The sequence below is a fragment of the Aotus nancymaae genome, unplaced genomic scaffold (genome assembly GCF_030222135.1).
Source record: "Aotus nancymaae isolate 86718 unplaced genomic scaffold, 86718_ANA_hifiasm-v0.15.2.pri h1tg000011l, whole genome shotgun sequence".
Classification (NCBI taxonomy): Eukaryota; Metazoa; Chordata; class Mammalia; order Primates; family Aotidae; genus Aotus; species Aotus nancymaae.
The window spans coordinates 87,384,318-87,403,622 of record NW_026988422.1 but is presented as its reverse complement, the minus strand read 5'-3'; the positions used below and the strand labels follow the sequence as shown (position 1 = coordinate 87,403,622).

Here is a 19,305-nt window from a genome sequence, read left to right as displayed (position 1 = left end):
GACCCGAAGATCTGGGCAGTCAACAAGAAAGCGGTCAGAGATGAAGCACAGGTTGGAATCCCAGCCCTGCCGCGTGCCACCTTCTCTGAAGGGCCCTCGTGGTGCCATGGGCCCCACAGGGGCTGTAGGGCAGGCCCTGGCACAGACCCCAAAGCCCTGGGACTCTGTGGCTGCATCCCTCCCACGCTCACTGCCCCTCAGCCTAGGGACCCTCAGGGGGGCACACCAGGGCGTGAGGGTCCCGCCGACTCCCGGTGAACTTGGCAGCCGTGTGAACCATCGATGCATCTTTAATTCACAAATAAAAGCTGTAGCAAGATGTCATCTACACATTTGTACAAAGGTTCAGACGTCCCGTATGAGGCACGACCCTCAGAAAACGTGAGCCTGTCACACGGGGAACGTCGCCAACGCTCACCCCTCATCTGCATTTGGCAAGAAGCGCCTCCCAAGGCCCCCCACCCTGCCCAGGGTGCCCCCCGAGGCAGCCGGCCTCCCGCAGCTGGAGAGAGCCCGGCCCCCAGGTCACCTTCCCTAGAAAACCATAAAAACATAGATCATTTGTCTTCAAATTCCCACGGCAAATTCCGCATTTATGGGCAAAATGATACAAAAATATGCACGTAACAGAACCTTTACAGACCCTCACCCCCATGTCTGCTGTTGACTGTGGTGGTCTGTTTTGTTTTTTTGCTTGTGGTTTTGGTAAAAATTCCTGCCGTGGAAGAGGCCACTTGTGCCTGTGGCTCAGCCCTTGTTAGCTGCTCTCGGGACAGAGCAGGTTCCCGGGAAGTGGGGGACCTGAGGGTCAGCTGTCCCTGCCCGGGAGACCCCGGGATGGATCTGCGCTGGGAACCCCACACAGATCCCCACAACCCGGGCTCTGCTGAGGAAACCTTTGTAAAAGAAAAGTCATCCTGAATCCTGAAAGGCTCCGGGGCACGCAGGTAAGTCCCGCTCCACGAAACCGCTTGGCTGCAAAGAAGGCAAGATGGACGCAAACACAACCCGCGCCAGCCCTGGCCCGAAAGACGCAGCGGGGCCGGGCTGAGCACAGCTGCTGGTGTCTCGAGTCTGTAGCACCAAATGCAAAAGGGAGAAACGTCCAAATCAAGGTCAAAGGCACTTGCGTTGCTGTTGGGTGGTGACGGTCTTCCGGTCCCTCCGGCACCCTCGCTCTTTCCGCCACGTGGCCGCCCTCCCTCCGCCACACCCCGTCTCCACTCCGAGACCCCTGTCCTGCACAGAAATCCCTCTGCACCCTCCTCCCACAGCCCCCTCCACATCCTCGCTCTGTCCCACGTCCCGTCCTCCGGCCCCTGCACGTCCCGGCCTCTTGACCGGTGCCTAGCCTCAGACGTCCACCTCCTGCGGCCCCGGGACGGCAGCTGCGGCCGCGACACTGATGTCGAAGCAGGTGACCATCATGACATGCGCCTTGCACAGGTTCACGCACTGCTCCAGGGCCGCCGTGGCGCGCTCCAGGGCCGCCAGGTACTCGGCCGACTCAGGCTCCAGCTCTGGGTCCACCTCGACTGGGGAGGGGAGGGAAGAGGAGGGGCACCTGGGTCAGGCCCGAGGCTGGGGGCAGCCACCTGTCCCCCTAGAAGTCCCAGGAAAGGCATCTTGGCCCGGCCAACCCTGCCTCCCGGCCTTCCCACCACGAGGTACAGGAGAGCAACGGGGCTCAGGGAGGGGAGGGCAGGCTTCAGGGCACACAGTGGGCCAGGGAGCCGCGGCAGGCTGGGTGTGCAGGCGGGCGGGACTCACACTGCGCCAGCCAGCGGCCAGGCTCCAGCATCAGCCGGCCCTGGGTCTCGGCCAGCTCCTCACACAGGTGCTCGTGCTTGGCCTGCACCTCCCGAAGGCGCTGCTGTCTGCGCTCCGCCAGCCGCAGCCTTGTGCTGACGCACGCCAGACCCTGGGAGGCGGGGTGGGTGGGGGCTCAGGCACGGGACCCTCTCCCCAGGGGCCCCAGCAGCCTTGTGCTGATGCACGCCAGACCCTGGGAGGCAGGGTGGGTGGGGGCTCAGGCACGGGACCCTCTCCCCAGGGGCCCCAGCAGCCTTGTGCTGACGCACGCCAGACCCTGGGAGGTGGGCCAGGTCAGGGAGCTCAGGCACGGAACCCTCTCCCCAGGGGCCCCAGCAGCCTTGTGCTGATGCACGCCAGACCCTGGGAGGCAGGGTGGGTGGGGGCTCAGGCACGGGACCCTCTCCCCAGGGGCCCCAGCAGCCCTGTGCTGACACATGCCAGACCCTGGGAGGTGGGCCAGGTCGGGGAGCTCAGGCACGGGACCCTCTCCCCAGGGGCCCCAGCAGCCTTGTGCTGATGCACGCCAGACCCTGGGAGGCAGGGTGGGTGGGGGTTCAGGCACGGGACCCTCTCTCCAGGGGCCCCAGAAGCCCTGCTGTGATCCCCTGCCTCCCTTCACCCACCAGGCCTCAGCGGGCACAAAGTGGGGGCACCAAGGGCGGGCAGGGGACGGAGCTGGGGCAGCCCACCCATGCCTGTCTGGGTCCTGACACAGCTCTAGGACCACCCTCCCCACGACTGGGGAGAATTCCAGCAGACAGCAGCAGTGGCCTCAGGACCCCCAGCCGCCCACCCACCCGCTGCCCAAAGGAAGCATTGGGTTGCCACAGGCTTGGGCTAGGCAGGGCCGCTCCTACCTTCGCATCCTGGGAGGGCTGTGGACAGAAAACGAGGTCAAGGGCTGCCCGGCTGCACCTCCAGAGGCCTGACAAGCCCACCAGATGGCCCTGGCCAGGCCTCCCCACCGGGGCTCACAGACCCCAGCCCACCTCAAGCCCTACCTGGGTGGGGGCCTCCCTCGGGGCAGGGCGGGGCCGCTGCAGGCGCTCCACGTCATCAATCTGGTACACTTTGATCTCGAACGGCTCCTTCAGGGAGCCAGCCAGCGGCGGAGGCAGGTCCACCCACTGCCCGGGGAGGCTGGGCTTGCGGCCCAGAGCAGCGGCGTCAGGCAGTGGGGCGGGAATGAGGCGCCGCCGCTGCAGACCTGGAACGGAGGGCCGGGCAGAGGTGAGCACAGCCTCTGCAGGGGCTGAGGAGCCAGCCGGAGTCCCGATCGCGAGCGCTTAGGGGTCCAGTCCGGGAATCCTCAGCCCGGCGCTCTGCCCAGGTCAGGGAGGGAGCCAACCCCAAGCCAGGCCCACAGCTCTGGAGGGCACCCCCACCCCCACGAGGGCCACCCACTCTTCCTGCTGTGACCTGAGCAGTTCTGTCCCTTGGGGCAGCCCTGGTGGGGGCCTTCCAAACATCTGGACACTCACCAGGGAGGCACCAGGCCCAGGACCCAACCCCAAGTCCAGTGTCCCAGCCTGGCGTCCCTGTGTTCACTCTGACACAGACCAGGATCAGCCCCCGGAGCAGGGCGGGGCCACAGAAGCGCAAGTGCAGGGTGTTTATAAACTAGAGGCTGTGCCGTGCCCATCCACACACACAAGCCTCAGGGGAGCCTGTCAACCGTCCAGGCCTGTACTGGGTCCTTGAAGGCCATGCCCACGTGTCCACATCTCCCCACTCCGTAGACGGTAGAGGGCTGTGCGCCTCTGCACCCACCTGTGGCCCTCTTCTTGGGGGACTTGAGGCTGCGGGTGCGGGCGCCCGGGGAGGCAGCCCCGCTCTCGCTCGTGGAGTCCGGTGCGGAGGACGCGCTGCCGGTGGCCTCGCTGTCACGCCGCAGGCTCTCGTAACCGCTGCTGCCGCCGCTGTGGTGGAACAGGGCGGTGCGGCCCATGGCGGGGGGCAGCTCCCCACTCAGCACGCTGCTGTTGTCGCTGCCGTGGCCGCTGCTGTAGCGCTGGGGCCGCCGCGGGGCGGTCACCTTGCTGTAGGGGGAGGGCAGGGCCGGGCCCGCGGGAGGCCGCTCCTCCCCCACGTTCACGCCGCTGTCGTGGCCGCTGTCCGAGTCCGTCGAGCCCCACGAGGGACCGCCTCGGCCCGGGGCCCCACTGGCAGACAGCTCGTGGACACGGCTGTGAGCGGCCCGGAGCGCCTGCTTGGTGCCCATGATGGTGCCCCGGCCGGCCTTGGCCCCGACGCTGGGCCCGGCCCGTGGGGCTGCTCTGGGACCTGCCGCAGGGGCGCCGGGGCTCCTGCCCGCCACAGAGGCCACCGACAGCTTCACTGAAGGCCCCAGAGCCCGAGACCCACCAGCCACCAGGCTACGGCCCTTGCCCCCACCAGCAGGGGGTTTGGGGGCCCCCACAGCCTTGGCCACACTGCTCCTACAGGCAGGAGCTGGACCGTGCGTGGGGCTGGAGGGTGGCACACCAAGCTTGGGTACGGCCCGGGGAGGCCGCCCAGGGGCCTCCCTGCCCTTGGTGCTGCTGCTGCTGTGTGCCAGGCCTTCGCACCGCTCCAGAGACGCGTGGCCGGCGGGACGGTGCACCGTGTCTACCTTGCCGGCCCGGGCCTTCAGGCTGGACGTGGCCCTGAAGACAGCATGGTCGGCCCGGCTGCTAGGCCTGGACTCCTCCTCCCCACGAAGGATGGCCGCAGCTCCGGCTCGCGCCAGGCTCACGGCGTGGGGTGGGGCTGAGGCCGGGCTGCTCCTGGGCTCCAGGCTGGACTTTCGAGTGGGAGGGGCCGGGGGGCCCGCACCGCTGGGCCTCGGGAGGAAGCCCGCCTTGGGAGCCACGCTCTTCTTGCTGGTGGGGGAGGCCTTCAGGCTGCTAGAGCAGGCCACCACCTCCGCCAGAGCATCCCCACAGGACACAGCTGGTGTTGTCACACCCAGCGTGGTGGCACCCCTCCGCAGTGGTGGGATCCGAGCCATGGCCTCTGGCCTGCAGGCGGCCCTAGCTGCCACCTCACACCCGTCCACCACCCTCTGGGCACAGGCTAGCATGGCCTGGGCCTCAGACAGCCGGGGGGAGCCCGGGGTGGGGCTGGGGTCCCTCCTGGCAGAAGCTGCCTGGGCGTCGCACTCTCCCGCCCGGAGCAGCCACGGGTCCTCAAAGAGGTCCCCACGGCCAGGTGGGCTCTGGCCCAGGCGAGTGCAACCCACGTGGCTGGTGGCAGAGGCAGACCTCAGTTTCCGAGGAAGGCTGGAGTGGATGGTCTGTGCTGCGGATGCCCCCCGAGAGGGCCTGGCCTGGGGCTCCCTGCCGGGTAGGGATGGGGCCACCGCTGCCACTTCCCCAGGGCATGGACCCCAGGCTGGCCTGGGACTGCCAGGTCTGTCCAGTTCCAAGAACCTGGAGCTGCCGTCCCCCAAGGAACCATCCAGGGCAGGGGGGCCCCCAGGGTCGGGCCCTGCCAGCGAGTCGGGGCTGAAGCGGGGCTGTGGTGTGGGGCAACGGCTGTCGGCAGTGCAGACGCTGACCTCACTGAGCCAGGAGCTGATGGAGGAGCCGTGACTGCTGCCGGCCCAGGCCACCCCCTCCAGGGGCCCCCCGTCAGCGGCCTGCGAGGTGTAGGCGTCAAACTCATCGTTGATGCTGCTGATGATGCTGACTGGCCGGGACCCCGAGGCCAGGGCCTGCAGGGAGCAGTCGCTGCCGAAGCTAGCCAAGCTAGAGGGCCGCCCAGCTCCGGAGAGGCCTCCCAGGGACAGCTCCTCCACCACTGTGAACACCAGCTCATCCTCGCCGTTCAGCTCCACGGGCCGCTGCAGGGTCACCGTGGTGGTGAGCAGGCCCTGCTCTGGACGGCGACTACTGGCAGCCAGGCGGGGGCAGGTGGACCCAGGAAGCATCGGGGACCTGGCCGCCTGCCCACTCATGCCCACAGGAGGGGTCCGTGCCACCCCATCAGCACCTCCTCCCCCAGGCTCCTCTGGGGCTCTGCAGGCTTCCAGCAGCTGCGGGGGTGGGGGGGCTGGGCTGGGCAGTGGCCTCCTGCCTCCGCCCACTGTGGCCTTGTCCGGAACCAGCAGCTCAGTCCGGGTGCTGCTGTCCTCTCTCTGGTGACCCCAGACACTGGCCTTGGAAGGCAGCTCAGGGGTACCCTGGCGGGTGTCTGGGCCAGGGCTGCCTCGAGGGGTGCTGGTAGCCATCGGCGTGCCCACGGCCTTCCTGGGGGACGCAGCCTCTGGTGGCGAGGGCTTCCGGCCCCCTCGGGCGGGGCTGGCCTGAGCTCCGTCGGTGCCGCCCAGGGCTCCTGAGGGGCCCTCACTGCCGTCCATGCATTCCAGCCGCTCCTGCAGCTCTGCAAAGGTGCTGCAGCGGAAGTGGTCTGCGTCTCGGGGGCCCTTGGAGGGCCGGTGGCGGCTCAGGGCGGGGATGATGGGCACGAAGTCAGGTGGGCCCTCATTGTCAGTGAGCTCCCGGTCTGACAGCGCCGCCCCACCGGGCCCCACGTAGATGACTGTGTCACAGGACTGCTCGCTGCTGGAGGAGTAATCAGGGTCACCGGGCAGGCAGGGGGGCATGCGGTCGGGGTCCAGGGCCACAGTGCGCGGGTGGAAGGGCCGCAGGTGTGGCGGCCGACGGGCACGGCCTTCCTCGCAAGAACTCTCCCCGCCAGAGGAGCTGGAGGCATACTGGGGAAAGAACAGAGCTGCTGAGCCCGGGCTCCCCTGCGCCCACTCCCCCATCCCACCCGCGATCCCCTAACCCTCCCCAGAGCACAGGCCCAGTGCTGTGGTCACCGTGATGAAAACCACAGTAGCCACCACCGACCATGTCCCACCAAACGCTGGGAGCGGTCCTGAGTCTCAGGTGGAGAACCTAAGTGACCGTTCTTAGCAACTTCACAAGGAAAACGGTGTTATACCCGCATTGGGAGGAACAAGAAGCTCAAAAGGGGAGCACGCGTGCCCAGTTCAGTAGCCCAGACTCAGACTGAGGGCCGCGTAATCCCAGAGTACCCCAAACTCCACTCTCCAGCCCCAGAGAAGGGCCCCCAGAAGTCCCTGCAGAGTTGGTGCAGCTCTCCCGAGCACCCCAGGGCCCGTGCAGGGGCAGCAGGCTGGAGTGAGGCCACACAGCAGCTCTGGTTCTGCCCACGGTATCCAGGGACCTCAAGCTGGGCTCCCTGCCCGCCGGGGAGGGCCACATGGGCACAGCCTCATGACACCGGAACGCACAGGAGGTAGTACCCAGGCTCCAGGCCACTTGCTGCCCCTCCCCCACCAGGCCAGCAGGGGTCTGCAGTGGACACAGGAGCCGGGGGGCTCCGGGATGGAGCGGGCAGGAGGTGGGGCGCACCTTGGCCTTCTTCCGGCGGAGGCGGTGGATGCGGGCAGCGAGCTGCACAGTGCTGAGCGTCTCCGCGTGCTGGGCCGGCGCGTCCGACACATGAGCGATCATGGTGGTGCGGCAGCCAGCGGTGGCCAGGGACTCCTGCAGCAGCATGGTGAGCCTGTGGTCCCTGGAGGCCAAGGGGGTTCAGAGACCAGGGCTGCAGAGGGAGCTTCGAGGGCAGGCTGGTGGGGGGTGGCCCTGGGTCCAGTCGGGTTCCTACCCAGCTTTGGCAGCAGCCCGGCATGGGGCCCCAGGCAGCCCACAGGGAGTGAGGCCTGTCAGGTGGTAGAGAAGCAAAGGCCCAAGGAGCCAGGGCCCAGAGCAGTGCCGGGCACACCCGACAGGAATCTGGCAGGTCACCAAGGGGCCACCCTGGCCGGCGCCTGCCCAGGGCTCACACTCACCGGTAGGGCACGTGCTTGGCTCCGTTGACAAGGGCCAGGATGACACTGCCCAGGGCTGACAGGGACAGACACAGGGGACCCCCAGGGGCCTCCCCGGCCCTGCCAGGTGCCGCCTCACAGCTGCCCAGGTCGATGAGGTGCAGGCGGCTGCGGCCTCCGGACACTGGAAGCGCAAGGCAAACAAATGACCGTGTAGCTGGGGCCCCCAGACCCTGCTCCACAGCCCCACCCCAGCCCCAAGCAGGGGACCCCAGGGTACATCCCCAGGGCCACTGGGTGACGGGCCCCTGAGCCTGGGTCTCCACTGACGCGCCTCCCACAAGCACCCAGAGTGCAGGCGTGGCACCTACTTCCTCCCCGGCCGCACTTCTCCACGCGGTACTGATACACGTGCAGCGTGAACAGCATGTGGGAGCTGCCACGGGTGTCCTCGTCACACCCCGCCCGGTTGGTGCTGCGGGCTGCCAGGGCTGCGTCCAGGTAGAAGGCCGCCTTCTCGGCCGTGGGTGCCCGCAGCTCGCTCTGGTTCTGGAGCTGCGGGAAAGGCAGAGGCTGCGGCGTCTTCAGCGGCTCGGGGCCGCCCGCAGCCCTGCCCGCTCCCCCAAGGTGGGACAGTAGGCCGGCGCACCTGCGCCCCACACAGGGGGTCCTCCCTCAGGTAGACTCCCGGAGACTGGGCATCCTGGAGGCTGCTGGGGGCCACCTCGGCCAGCAGGTCCCGCAGGCTCTGGTCGCGACCACACACCTCCATGGCCGAGACCCGGACGGAGAAGCGGGTGCCCGTCCTCTCCTTGCGCTCCTCGATGAGTCGGAAGAGCCAGGAGATGGCGCAGGGCATGATGCCAAGGCTCTGGGGCGAGCTGTCCTTCCCGATCATGGTGTACGACTTGCCTGGGGACCACACAGGCATCAGGCCCCGCCACGCACCATGCGCCACGTGCCACACGGGGAACACCACGTGAGGGACACCACTCGAGCAGCCCACAAAGCCCAGCCTTCCTGGGGTCCCCAGGGCCAACCTGGGGCACGGAGATCTCAGGCCACTTGGATTCATCCTAAGCCTCGCCTTTTAGTTCTGCGGGGCTTCAGCTTCCTCTCCACAAGCCCCTCACCCCACATGCCCACCACTGCCCATGCATAGAACCAGCCTCCTTTGCCACCAGAAGCCATCAGCAACCACTGTGACGAGGATGGGAGGGGGTGGCCAGCAGGACCCATCTAGGGTGGGGCAAGGGTGCTCACCCAGGCTCATGTGGCCAAAGGAGAAAATGCAGCCATCAGCCCCGCTGACCACCGACTGGAGCACGTCGGCCACGGTCCCCGAGCAGACTTCCGCCTGGGGTGGGGCACAGAGAGTCAGGCAGGTGCCCAGGCCCAGGGGCGGTGGCCCCTTCCTTCTGCCACATCTGTGGGCCCGAGGGCGTTCTGTCCTGGCACATGCAGGCAGTCGGCTCACAAGGAGATTGGGCTGCACGCCCGGGACCAGGGACAGACCTCCCACGTGCTCACGGAAGGCACAGGACAAACAAAAACAGGACCCAGAACACACGCAGGATGGACTGGTCAGACACTTGCACACGCACCCACAAAGCACAGCAGACCCGCTGCTGGGGGCAGACCACGACACGGAGATGGGCGCACACGGCCACAGGTGCACCGCACGGCACCGGCAGCAGGACTGAGCGCCCCGGAGCGCAGAGCCAAACAGCTGCTCAGAAAGCATCCCGGGAGGGCGGGCTCCGGAAAACCAGGCGTTTCCCTGCGGACTTGGCCCAGAGCCGCAGCAGGGGCGGGTGAGGACACCAAGGAGGCCGGCCCGGGTGATGGGGGAGGCTAGCCGGCAGGCGCCACAGGCAGTGGGCCCCCCTCGCTCACTCTTCCTCTGCACTCCGCACAGAGAAGCAGGTACAGATCGGACCTGCGTGCTGAGCCAGCAGCCCGGCCCCAGGCCCCCAGGAGGTTGCCTGCCCGTACCTGCTCAGAGTCCTGGGGGAAGACGGCGTCGAAGGCAAACATCTTGGGAACCGCAGCCGTGGCGGCTCGCCGGGGCCCTGAACTGCCCGGGGGACCGGCGGCCGGATCGTAGAGGATCACCTGCTTCTTCCGGGGGTCCACCTTCAGGAAGGACATGGCCTCGGCCGAGCGCTGGGCCCCCTGTGCCGGCCAGATCCGCAGCATGACCTTCACCTGCGCGGAGGCGGGAAGCACCTGAGAAGCTGCCTCCGCCTGGCTGGCCAGTAATTACAGGGCAGGAGGGGCCCAGCTCGGGCGGGGACAGCAGGCCAGGCCTCACATGGGCACCCCCACTGCAGGAATGTGGACGCCACACCCCTGCTCCAGGCAGGAGCAGATCCCATATGAGGTCAGCGGAGCAAGAAGGTGAGGGCCAGGGAGAGGCAAGGCGGATGCACGGCCTGTCAGCACCCAACGAGCGGCACAGAGAACGAGGGGGCGGCAGGCTCCGGACGCCTCCGTGAGAAGACGGACGGATGCTCAGGTTCTGTAGGGCAGGTCAGTCCAGGAGAGGGCAGGAAGGAGGAGCAAAGCCCCCAGGCCCAGACCCTCCAGGCTGCTCTCCCAGGCTGAGCCCGAACACTTGCAAGATAAGGGAATGAACCACCCCACAGAGGCGTGAGAGCCGCAGAGGCTGGTGCTGCCAGGGGAGGGCTCCAGGGCCATGGCTCCTCCGACCTGGGCCAGCTGAGGGAACTGAGCCCTGGCACCCCGTGGCCTGCAGGACTAGGGTCAGCAGAAAGCGGGGGAGCCCATTCGAAGGCAAACGAGAAGGGGCAAGACAGGAAGCATCCCACCCGAGGAAGACGCAAATTCTGACGCCTCGGCACTTAGGGAGGCTGAGGCGGGGGTGGTGGTGGGCAGGCTGAGGGTGGCGCTGGGATTCCAGCCTGACCTCCCAGGCCTCCCAGGCCGGCAGGGAACCAGGCAGCCCTCATGCTGGGCAGAAGCAACAGTGTCTCCAAAGCAAACACACAGATCTCAAACTGTGCCCCACACAGGCAGGCACGGGGCTTGGGAAGACCCTGACAGCAGCCCCAGCACCCCAAGAGGGGACAGAAGCCAGGGAGTGGCAGGACCCAGGAGGCCAGAGCCCAGAGCAAGCACTGCAAACACTCCAAAACCCACGTGCAGCACGGACGCCCCGACAGGCAGATCCTGTGTGTGGACACCGGGGTGGGGGCTCTGACTGGCAGAGGCTGCACCCTTGAGAACCACCCTGAACCAGGGCTCCAACGCGGAGCCAGACACAGGCCCCAGTTCCTGCTGGAGGACACCACAGACCACTCGGCGCTGAAATCTCTGATCTCTCCACTACAGCGTAAATCAAATTACCCAAGACTCATTTCGGAGCCAATATTTTTCACGGATTTAATTGTAAGTGACAGATACATAACGCCGGCAAAATTGGTTTACCATGGGTAGTTCACACCAGGCGCCATCTACTCCCCCTGGGCACAGGGCACATTGATATGCAAGCCGCTGGAGCCGGGAGTGCCCGCTCTCCGGGGAGCAGCGTGAAGAAACACTTTTCTACTGTACTGCTCAGAACCTGGGCTCCATTAGGCGAGAATCGATTCTTTTATTCCCCCGACGACAAGAACAAAACTACTTCATTTCCAGACGCCGCCACAAAGCAGACGAAAACGTGCACTTCCCGGTAATTTTTGGCAATTTTTTTTCCAGCGTGAACTCCTCACACTTCAGGAGCCAAATGGGTTCTGCAGACTTGAGCGCATTCCTAGCGGGAGGAGCCAGGGTTCGGCTCTGGACATCCGTCCGCCCCTTCCACCTGCACCATTAATCCCAGAGCAGACTCACAACCAGGAGAGGGGTGCAGGCCTCCCCAGGGAGGGGACAGAGCAGGCCACGGTGGGGACACCGGCCGTCCAGCCTGCCCCACACTGCCCTGGTCCCAGCGCAGGCCACTGTCTGCCAGGAGAGGACGGTGGGGAAATGACAGGGTCTTTGCAGGAGAAGGCACAGCAAGTCTCTCCCCTAAATGTTCAGACATTACAAAGCCCGCTGAATAGCTGCCTGGTAGGGAAAAAACACATTTTGCATTAAAAAAGGGCTTCCAGCTCTGGAGAGGTGGCCCAGGCGTGGGGGGGGAAGGCTGCTCGGCGCCCACCCAGACAGGAATGTCTTTTTAATACCACAATGTGATGAATTATCTTAAGTAGCACATTAATGTCAGAAATTGAACGTAATCTAACTTCTTTTCTGTGACAATATTAAACATCTTTCAGGCGGCATTTCTGACTATGTGACATTAGTGCTAATAACACCGGGAGCGGGGGTTGGGGGGCGTGAGGGGCAGGGAGCTGGTGTGTGGGGGGGATGGGGGGCTGGAAGGCTGGTGGCCAAGGGCTCCATGTCGCTGGGGAAGCACTGAGCACTCAGGGACAGGGTGGGGGTGTGACTGCCTCGGGGAGAAGGGAGAAGCCCCACCAAGGCTGCCCCCACGAGGAGGTGGGACAGCAGCTGTCCCCCTAAGAAACTCGGGGCCCTGGGAACAGCAGCGGCTCAGTGCAGTGGGCTCCTAAAAGAGCTGCTGACTCCTCTGCGCACCCCCCACACAGATGGCACAAACGGACTGAGTGCCAGGCCCGGGCCAGAGCCAGGGCCCTGATCCCAGCCTGGGCGGGAACCTGGATGCTGCCTGCCCTCCACCGCCCACGCCTGACCTCAGTGTCCCCTGGCTCTCAGCACAGCTCTGCAGCCCACAGCACCCACCTGCCCTGTCTCAAGGGGACTGTTGAGGGTGGGGAGTATCCAGATGACCCAGCCAGCCACGCCTGGGCCCAAAACACAGGCTGACGCCGCAGCCTCAAATCCCAGGGGACTGCGGAAAAACAGCCCGTGCCGGGTGTACGCACGCAGGTCAGGAGCCCCGTCCTCCCCTGGCAGTGCTGGGCATAGAGATGTCCAGGGAGGCAGCGACCCCCAGCCTAGCCCCCAACCCTGCCTTCACCCGCCACCGCCACCTCACCCCAGGCTCCGCCTGCCCCAACCCCAGCTAAGCAACCACAAGTCCACGCCCAGGTCACAGAGCTTCCCCTGCCGTGGGGCCTCGGGTGCAGAATGTGGCCTCCGGAGGACGGAGGTGCCAGGTGCCCGCCAAGCCCTCCTCAGCACAAACAGAGGGACAGGCTATCCATTCAGACCCAGGCAGCCGGCGGGGCGCTCAGGGTGGGAACCTGAAGTCAGGGAGATCAGGTGGCTCCCGGTGGACGCACCACAGGGTCCCCTCTGGACACACATGCAGCTCCACGGTGCCAACCGCCTGACACCCCCACCTGGACCCGCCATGGCCTCCAGGCTGGTAGGAGCTGTCAGGTCCGCCCCACAGGCCACCCCAGAGCCCCTGTGCCCCACAGTGGCCCTCCCCGGGGACCCACTGCTGCCCCAGACCAGTAGCCACCATCAGTTCAGGCCAGGGTGGCCTGGAGAGGTGGGGGGCTCGAGTCACTGAACTGAGCGTTCCAGGAGCTCTAAGTACAATGCTCACGATGCCACCGGGCGGGCAGGGGGCACAGCCGCCCAGCAACTGCACCTGAGGGCGGGGCCAGGCACACAGTCACCAAACACCCTTCCCCACAGCCGGCATGTTCGGAAACCTCCTGCTAGCCTGACACCTCCCGAGCTCTATCAAAACCCCAAGGTGTGGGTGCCAGGAGGCCCCTCCAGGACTACACAGCTGTGGGGATCAGGCACCCTGGACCCAGGACAGCCAGGGCAGTGGGAGGGACCTGTGGCACCCCCAGGCCCGGGGCCAGGGGCCTTCTGCCAAGGGGTCTCGAACATAGGCACAGCGTCCCCTCCAGATCCTGTCCCTGGGGAGCTGAGCCCCTGGGAAGCGTAGGCCAACTGAGTCCAGGGGGCACGAAGCCTGATGGCCCATGTGGGGCACGGAGCCTGCAAGGCCTCCTCCAGGCCTGGAGACGCAGAGCCGCCTGGAAGACGGCAGTGCTTTCGGGGTGCTAGGGTGGGAGGGGGCTGGCTACAGAGCAGGCAGAAGGGCGGGAAAAAGCCACAGGGGGCACATCGCAGGTGCGGGGTCCAATCTTCACCTCCAGAGCCATGTGACCGACTTCCCACCCTCCATGGGCACGAAGGGCCCACTTCACTCCACGGGCCCAAGAACCAGGTAGTGCCAGCACCCAGCACATGGCAGGGCCGCCATCCAGCCAGGGACAGGTATTTCTCCAAGACTCGGTGGACACAGCCAGCAAGCCCCAGACCTCAGGCTCGGAGCTCCAGGGACAGCCAGGGGACAACCAGGAGCCAGCCTGTCCCATGAGTGATCGAGGCCCTGTGCTCTCCCAGGCCGCAGTCTTCCCATCTGGAGCGCAGCACCGGAATCACCCCATAACACATCCCTCACCCACAGTGCGGGCCCGCCTGGACACGGTGACTCCTGAGAGCAGAGGGTCCCCTCCTGCCCTCAGCCCCCTCTGGGCTGCATCTCAGTGGAGCCTACAAAAGGGGCTTCCCTGGATCAAACTCAACCCTCAGTGTCTGGGAGTCCCGTGACCTGGCTGACCTCATGCTGAACCTAGCACATGCCCCTGGGGAGCCCCAGCCCAGCACAGGCCCCCCAACTCCCTGCTGCCACCTGGGCCTCAGTCTCCCCATGGCACCCCACCGACCACCCTTAACCAACAGAGAGAAGGAAGTGGGGGCCTCTCCACTCCTGCACCCCTCCCGTGACTTCTCAGATGTCCCTGGCCTCCCCACCCGGGGCCCCGACCTTGGGCTGCATCTACCTTCCCGATGCTGCCGGGGTTGTCCTTGGTCTTGGAGGTGGCCCTGAGCAGGCAGGGGGGTGCCGGGGGCGGCCAGAGCTGCAGGACCCCGCTGAAGTCGGTGGGGTAGGTGGAGGCGCCGCGGGAGGCTGGAGGCGGTGGCGGGTGGGGCTTCTTGCGCTTGGAGGCCAAGCTGAGCTTCTGCACAGCCCTGGGGAGGAGAGGTGGCAGGATCAGTGGTGGGTGACGGCAGTGTCCTGTCACCTGCCTGCGAGTCACCAGGCGGTCCCAACCTGGGACCTCATCAGCCACCATCCCAGGAAGCACAGCCCGAAATGCGGCTGTGAGGCCCACGCTCCACTTTTCAAGTGGACGGTTCAGGCTGCGGCCTCCGTGGTGTACGTGCCCCGGGGGTTCCATCCAGCATTTGGACCGGGCTTGCGGCAGAGGGTCCAGGCCAGTGACGGGGTCCAGACCGACACAGGACAGGCCCTCCCTGCACTCTGCACTGAATGCTACCCCCACAACCAAGGCCCGTGCCCTCATCCCCCACCCGCAGTGGGGGCCGGACAGTGAAAGCTGCTCCCGCCAACGCCCAGGCTGTGGGCAGCCATGCACAGCTGTGACCCGGGCACGTCCACCTAGCTTGCCTGTGCCTCAGTTTCCACATCTCCAAAGTGGGATGAGGTGATAATGGAGGCCGGGTGTTGCCCTAACGAACGGATGCACTCAAGGTGCCCAGCACAGTGCCCGCATCCAAGAGGGGCTCAATCAATGCTGCTGGCAAGGTTACTGTGCCTTAGTCCCCAGTGAGGCAGCCTTGCCCCTTGCCATACTCCGTGGCCCTAGAGCCATCCTGGAGCCACCGCCCCACCCCAGGGCCCCTGTGGCCCCTGCCACCCTTGCAACTCAGGGCTGCTGGGAAGTGCCCCCACTGCCACCCTGCCCCTCAGTCGGGCTGAGTGCCTCCCGACCCCGCAGCCCACCCTGAAACTCAGCCTTGCCAGAGCACCTCCAAGGGCGGGGGATTCCTGCACCCACGGCACCCCCAGGGAACTCCAGAAGGTACAGAGTCTCCCGAAGCCCCAGACCACAAGACCTCCCAGGTAGAGCTGACACCTGGGTGTAACACACCCGCCAGGGGAGGCCGAGGCATGCTTGGGAGCCACTGGGGTGGACTCCCAGGGGACCTCGACACGCATACACATACAGAGACACACACGGACACACAGACACACAGACACACACAGACACGCACACAGACACACAGACACACACAGACAGACACACAGACACACACACACACACACACACAGAGACACACACACAGACACACACAGATGACACAGACACACAGACACGCACAGACATGCACAGACACACAGACACACACACAGACACACAGATGACATACACACATAGAAAGACACACAGACACACACAGACACACACACAGACACAGACACACACAGGCACAGACACACACAGACACACAGTCACACACAGACACACACACACACACACAGACACACAGACTGTGCAGACACACAGACACACACAGAGACACACACACAGACGACACACACACACATAGACACAGACAGACACACACAGACACACAGAGACAGACACACACACACAGACACACAGACACGGACACACACAGACACACACACAAAGACACAGACACACAGACACAGACAGACACACACAGATGACACACACACACATAGACACAGACAGACACACACAGACACACAGACACAGACACACACAGTCACACAGAAACACACAGACAGACACACAGACACACACACAAACACAAAGACACACAGACACAAACGCACACAGACACAGACACACAGACACACACACACAGACACACACAGACACACACAGACACAGACACAGATAGACACAGACACACACAGACACACACACAGACACAGACACAGAGACACACATACAGACACACACACAGACACAGACACAGACGACACACAGAGACACAGACACAAAGATGGACACAGACACACACACAGACACAGACACACACACAGACACACACACAGACACACACACACACAGACACACACACACACAGACAGACACACAGACACATAGACACAGACACACACAGATACACGCAGACACAGACACACACACAGACACACATGCAGACACACAGACACACGCAGACATACACACACAGACACACATGCACGCACACAGAAACACCGAGACACACACAGACACACAGAAACACATGCACGCATACAGAGACACACACACACATAGATACAGACACAAATACACACAGACACACGCACGCACACAAACACCGACACACACACACACAGAAACACGCGCACGCACACAGAAACAGAGACACACACACATACAGAGACACACACAGACACACAGACACACACGAACGCACACAGAAACAGAAACACGTACGTATACAGAAACACATGCACGCATACAGAAACACACACATGCATACAGAAACACAGAAACACACACACGCATACAGAAACATGCAGGCATACAAACACACACATGCATACAGAAACACAGAAACGCACACATAAACACACACACGCATACAGAAACACATGCACACATACAGAAACACACACATGCATACAGAGAGAAACACGCACACATACAGAAACACACGTACGCATACAGAAACACATGCATGCATACAGAAACACACACATGCATACAGAAACACAGAAACACACGCACGCATACAGAAACACATGCACACATACAGAAACACACACATGCATACAGAAACAGACAGAAACACACGCACGCATACAGAAACACACGCATGCATACAGAAACACATGCACGCATAAACACACGCACGCATACAGAAACACACACATGCATACAGAAACACAGACAGAAACACACGCACGCATACAGAAACACACACATGCATAAACAGAAACACACGCTTGCATACAGAAACACATGCACGCATACAGAAACACACACATGCACACAGAAACAGACAGAAACACGCACGCATACAGAAACACACGCACGCATACAGAAACACACACATGCATACAGAAACACAGACAGAAACATGCATACATACAGAAACACACGCACGCATTCAGAAACACATGCACGCATACAGAAACACAAACATGCATACAGAAACACAGACAGAAACACACGCAGGCATACAGAAACACACACATGCATACAGAAACACAGACAGAAACACACACATGCATACAGAAACACAGACAGAAACACACGCACGCATGCATACAGAAACACAGACAGAAACACACGCACGCATAAACACACGCATGCATACAGAAACACATGCACGCATACAGAAACACACGCACGCATACAGAAACAGACAGAAACATGCACGCATACAGAAACACACACATGCATACAGAAACACACGCACGCATACAGAAACACATGCACGCATACAGAAACACACGCACGCATACAGAAACAGACAGAAACATGCACGCATACAGAAACACACACATGCATACAGAAACACAGACAGAAACACGCACGCATACAGAAACACATGCACGTATACAGAAACACACACATGCATAAACAGACAGAAACACACGCTTGCATACAGAAACACATGCACGCATACAGAAACACACACATGCATACAGAAACACAGACAGAAACACACGCACGCATACAGAAACACACGCATGCATACAGAAACACATGCACGCATACAGAAACACACGCACGCATACAGAAACAGACAGAAACATGCACGCATACAGAAACACACACATGCATACAGAAACACAGACAGAAACACACGCACGCATACAGAAACACATGCACGCATACAGAAACACACGCACGCATACAGAAACAGACAGAAACATGCACGCATACAGAAACACACACATGCATACAGAAACACAGACAGAAACACATGCACGCATACAGAAACACACACATGCATACAGAAACAGACAGAAACACATGCACGCATACAGAAACACATGCACGCATACAGAAACACACACACGCATACAGAAACACATGCACGCATAAACACACACATGCATACAGAAACACACGCACACATAAACACATGCACACATACAGAAACACACACACGCATACAGAAACACATGCACGCATAAACACACACACACAGAAACACATGCACGCATAAACACACATGCATACAGAAACACAAGCACGCATACAGAAACACACGCACGCATACAGAAACACACACACGCATACAGAAACACATGCACGCATACAGAAACACACACACGCATACAGAAACACATGCATGCATAAACACACACATGCATACAGAAACACACGCACACATACAGAAACACACACATGCATACAGAAACACATGCACACATACAGAAACACACACATGCATACAGAAACACATGCACGCATAAACACACACATGCATACAGAAACACGCACGCATACAGAAACACATGCACACATACAGAAACACACACGCATACAGAAACATGCACACATACAGAAACACACACGCATACAGAAACACATGCACACATAAACACACACATGCATACAGAAACACACGCACGCATACAGAAACACACGCACGCATACAGAAACACACACATGCATACAGAAACAGACAGAAACACACGCACGCATAAACACACACACGCATACAGAAACACACACATGCATACAGAAACACAGACAGAAACACACGCATGCATACAGAAACACAGAGAGACACACAGACACACACGGACACATAAAAACACAGACATGCATACAGAAACAGAAACACACGCATGCATACAGAAACAGAAACACACGCACGCATACAGAAACGCACACATACAGAAACACAGAGACACACACACAGATACAGAGACACACGCATGC

General features: G+C 62.2%; 1 protein-coding gene across 1 annotated transcript in view; it reads right to left on the bottom strand.

Moving 5' to 3' along the window:
* Positions 1 to 1,304: 1,304 nt before the first annotated feature.
* Positions 1,305 to 19,305, bottom strand: part of KIF26A (kinesin family member 26A) — a 44,260-nt gene continuing 26,259 nt past the window's right edge. Inside the window, exons 5-15 of the mRNA XM_064374516.1 lie at positions 14,401 to 14,590; positions 9,593 to 9,805; positions 8,861 to 8,954; positions 8,247 to 8,509; positions 7,969 to 8,152; positions 7,619 to 7,781; positions 7,179 to 7,341; positions 3,586 to 6,511; positions 2,817 to 3,022; positions 1,771 to 1,921; positions 1,305 to 1,535 (exon numbers count right to left, since the gene is read on the bottom strand). Of these exons, the coding sequence (XP_064230586.1) occupies positions 1,354 to 1,535; positions 1,771 to 1,921; positions 2,817 to 3,022; positions 3,586 to 6,511; positions 7,179 to 7,341; positions 7,619 to 7,781; positions 7,969 to 8,152; positions 8,247 to 8,509; positions 8,861 to 8,954; positions 9,593 to 9,805; positions 14,401 to 14,590 (4,735 nt within the window). The 3' untranslated portion in view covers positions 1,305 to 1,353. The remainder of the gene's footprint in view (positions 1,536 to 1,770; positions 1,922 to 2,816; positions 3,023 to 3,585; positions 6,512 to 7,178; positions 7,342 to 7,618; positions 7,782 to 7,968; positions 8,153 to 8,246; positions 8,510 to 8,860; positions 8,955 to 9,592; positions 9,806 to 14,400; positions 14,591 to 19,305) is intronic.